Source organism: Lathyrus oleraceus, chromosome 4 (assembly GCF_024323335.1).
Source record: "Lathyrus oleraceus cultivar Zhongwan6 chromosome 4, CAAS_Psat_ZW6_1.0, whole genome shotgun sequence".
NCBI classification, from domain to species: domain Eukaryota; kingdom Viridiplantae; phylum Streptophyta; class Magnoliopsida; order Fabales; family Fabaceae; genus Lathyrus; species Lathyrus oleraceus.
Window position 1 is genome coordinate 136,194,565 of NC_066582.1, and position 4,081 is coordinate 136,198,645.

Below are 4,081 nucleotides of genomic sequence, written 5' to 3' on the forward strand. Positions count from 1 at the left end.
CATTTTTTGAGATCCTTGTCTTTCATCTTTTTAATTATTTTTTTTATAAACAAATAAACAACAAAATTTAAAAAATGGCAATTTTTATTTCACATCACTTTCATTTTTCAAAATCTTCCTCTAAAAAGAAAAATCATTTCCATGCAGATCATTAATAACTGGATCCATTGAACACGATAATGCTATAATTCCCTATGACTTCGACCTCCCGATTAACCAAGATGAAGAGGATGGTAAGGAAGACTGCGAACTCCCAGAAGAGTTGACCAGACTTTTGAAACAAGAGGAAAAGATGATTCAGCCTCATCAGGAACTAGTGGATGTGATCAATCTGGGGACTGAGGAGGATAGAAAGGAAGTCAAGGTCGGAACTGTTTTGAAAAAAATGTGAAGGAGGAACTAGTCAAGCTACTACATAAATATGTGGATGTGTTTGCTTGGTCATATCAGAATATGCTAGGACTCGACACCGACATAGTTGTGCACAAGCTGTCGTTGAAGCCGGAATGCCCGCCCATCAAACAGAAGTTGAGAAGAACTCGACCAGACATGGCTGTCAAGATCAGAGAAAAGGTCAAGAAGCAGTTTGATGCAGGTTTTCTAGCTGTTGCAACTTACCCGCAGTGGATTGCTAATATTGTGCCAGTTCCGAAGAAAGATGGAAAAGTTCGAATATGTGTAGTCTATAGAGACCTGAATAGAGCTAGTCCCAAAGATGATTTTCCTTTACCTCAGATTGATGTATTGGTAGATAACACAGCTCAGTTCTCTGTATTCTCCTTCATGGACGGATTCTTAGGATATAATCAGATTAAAATGTCTCCCGAAGATATGGAGAAAACAACTTTCATTACACCATGGGGCACTTTCTGTTATAGGGTAATGCCTTTCGGCTTGAAAAATGCTGGGGCAACCTATCAAAGGGCCATGGTGACTCTTTTCCATGATATGATACATAAGGAGATTGAAGTTTATGTGGATGACATGATTGCCAAGTCTCAGACAGAAGAGGAGCATGTTATTCATCTGAATAAGTTGTTTGTAAGATTGAGGAAATACAGACTGCACTTAAACCCTACTAAATGCACTTTTGGAGTCAGATCTGGAAAGCTTCTAGGATTCATTGTGAGCCAGAGAGGCATAGAAGTTGATCCTGACAAAGTCAAAGTTATTCGAGAGATGTCAGCACCTCGGACAGAGAAGCAAGTCCATGGTTTCTTGGGCAGATTGAACTATATTTCCAGATTCATCTCGCATCTGACAGCCACTTGCGAGCCAATATTCAAGTTGTTAATAAAATATCAAGCTATTAGGTGGAACGATGATTGCCAGAGTGCATTTGATAAAATCAAACAGTATCTGCAAGAACCACTAATCTTAGCGCCACCAGTTCCAGGAAGGCCTCTCATTATGTATTTGACAGTACTCGATGAATCCATGGGATGTGTATTGGGGCAACACGATGAGACGGGTAGAAAACAACATGCTATCTACTACCTGAGCAAGAAGTTTACAGAATGTGAAATCAGGTACTCCATGCTAGAAAATACTTGTTGTGCATTAGCATGGGCCGCTCGTCGTCTGAGATAGTATATGATTTATCATACATAAATGTTAATATCCAAGATGGATTCCATCAAGTACATCTTCGAGAAACCTGGATTAACTGGCAGAATCGCTCGCTGGCAAATGTTGTTATCAGAATATGACATTCAGTATGTAACTCAGAAGGCCATTAAGGGTAGTGTGTTATCATAGTACCTTGCGCACCAGCCAGTGGATGACTATCAATCGATGAGACTCGACTTCCCAGATGAAGACGTCATGTACATAAGAGACTACGAGATTCCAAGCCCGGAAGAAGGACCCGAACCAGGATCTCGGTGAACGCTCGTGTTCGATGGTGCCTCAAATGCATTGGGTAACGGAATTTGGGTTGTTATAACTTCTCCAACAGACTTTCATCTTCCCTTCACAGCAAGGTTATGTTTCAAATGCACCAATAACATGGTGGAGTATGAAGCATGTATCTTGGGAATTGAAGCAGCTATTGACCTAAGAGTCAAGATTCTTGAGGTGTATGAAGACTCAGCACTTGTCATCTATCAAATCAAAGGAGATTGGGAGACCCGCCATCCCAATTTGATCCCATATCGGGAGCATGTCATGAAGCTAATCCCCTACTTTGATGAGATTAATTTCCATCATATTCCTAGGGAGGAGAATCAGCTAGTCGATGCCTTAGCTACTCTGTCATCTATGTTCAAGGTCAAGTGGGCTAACGAATCACCTTCTATTACAATTCAACATCTAGACGAGCCAGCACATTGCTTGGCAGTTGAAGCAGAAACAAATGTCAAGCCTTGGTTTTATGACATCAAACGATATCTTGAGAAGCACGAGTATCCAAATGATGTATCCATCACAGAGAAGAAGACCTTGAAGAAGTTATCATCCAATTTCTTCCTAAGTGGTGGTGTTCTATAGAAAAGAAACTTTGATTTAGTTCTGCTTAGATGCGTAGATAGACACGAAGCCAACCTACTCATCAAAGAAATCCACGAAGGTTCTTTCAGCATTCATGCAAACAGACATGCAATGGCGAAGAAAATCCTTAAAGTTGGTTACTATTGGTTGACAATGGAAACAGATTGTTACCACTATGCCAGGAAATGCCACAAGTGCCAAATTTATGCTGACAAGGTGCATGTGCCACCTACTCCTCTGAATGTTTTATCAACTCCGTGGCCATTCTCAATGTGGGGAATAGACGTGATAGGTATGATTGAGCCTAAAGCTGCAAATGGACATCAGTTCATTTTGGTTGCCATTGACTACTTCACTAAGTGGGTAGAAGCAGCTTCTTATGCCAATGTGACGAAGCAAGTAGTCACTCGGTTTATCAAGAAAGAGATAATTTGTCGCTACGAAACTCCTAGCAAGATTACCACTGATAATGGATCAAATCTGAATAATAAAATGATGAAGGAGTTGTGCGAGAATTTCAAGATTGAACATCATAACTCGTCACCTTATAGGCCAAAGATGAACGGAGTTATAGAGGCAGCTAACAAGAAGATCAAGAAGATCATTCAGAAGATAGTGAAAACTTTTAAAGATTGGCACGAGATGCTACCCTTTGCTTTGCACGGATATTGAACAACTGTTCGCACTTCAACGAGGGCAACCCCTTTCTCACTAGTCTATGGCGTGGAGGTTGTGCTACCGATAGAAGTTAAGATCCCCTCGTTGAGAGTCTTGATGGAGACAGAATTAGAAGAAGCAGAATGGATTCAAACCAGATTTGACCAGAGGAAGCTCAAGCGAGCATTTGACAAGAAGGTTCGACCTCGAGAGTTTAATGTAGGTGAACTAGTTTTGAAAAAGATAATCTCCCTCCAGAAGGATTCACGTGGCAAGTGGATTCCAAACTATGAAGGACCATTTGTGGTGAAGAAAGCTTTCTCTAGTGGAGCTTTAGTTCTCACGAACATGGATGGAGAAGAGTTGACACACCCCGTCAATTCTGATGCAGTCAGAAAGTATTATGCCTAAGAAAAAGAGATGGATAATAAAAGCTTGCTAAGTTGAAACCCCGAAAGGGCGACTTAGGCAAAAAATGAGCATCCTGGTGAGTTGAAAACCCGAAAGGGCGACTCAGGCAAAAATTAGGGATAAAGAAAAAAATTAAGCTCGGTAAGTCGAAAACCCGAAAGGGCGACTTAAACAAAAAAGGGTAAAATCTCCCGGTGAACTGAAACTCTTAAGGAGCAGTTCGCGCAAAAGTTAGGGAATATCCAAATGCATAATACAGCAACGACATTAGTCAACACTGCAACAAAGCTCAGATGGAAGAAAACGGTCCAATTACCATTTCCAGAAGCAAAGTAATGAGGACTAGAGGACATAGGGGAAAGTAGAAAAGTTGTATTTTGTTGGAAAAACAGTTAAATTTTTGTTGCCATTTACTTGCTTCCTTTCTCTGTAATCTCCTCTTATAGGGGTTTACATCTTCATGAACCCCATGTATGAGTTATTCTTCTCATCAAATAAAATTGTTCAGTTGAACATTGCTTTACCA

General features: G+C 40.5%; 1 protein-coding gene across 1 annotated transcript; it reads left to right on the top strand.

Moving 5' to 3' along the window:
- Positions 1-2,007: 2,007 nt before the first annotated feature.
- Positions 2,008-2,487, top strand: LOC127136399 (uncharacterized). The gene has a single exon (XM_051062957.1). It carries the CDS (start codon positions 2,008-2,010, stop codon positions 2,485-2,487), a length of 480 nt encoding a protein of 159 aa, XP_050918914.1.
- Positions 2,488-4,081: the final 1,594 nt, after the last annotated feature.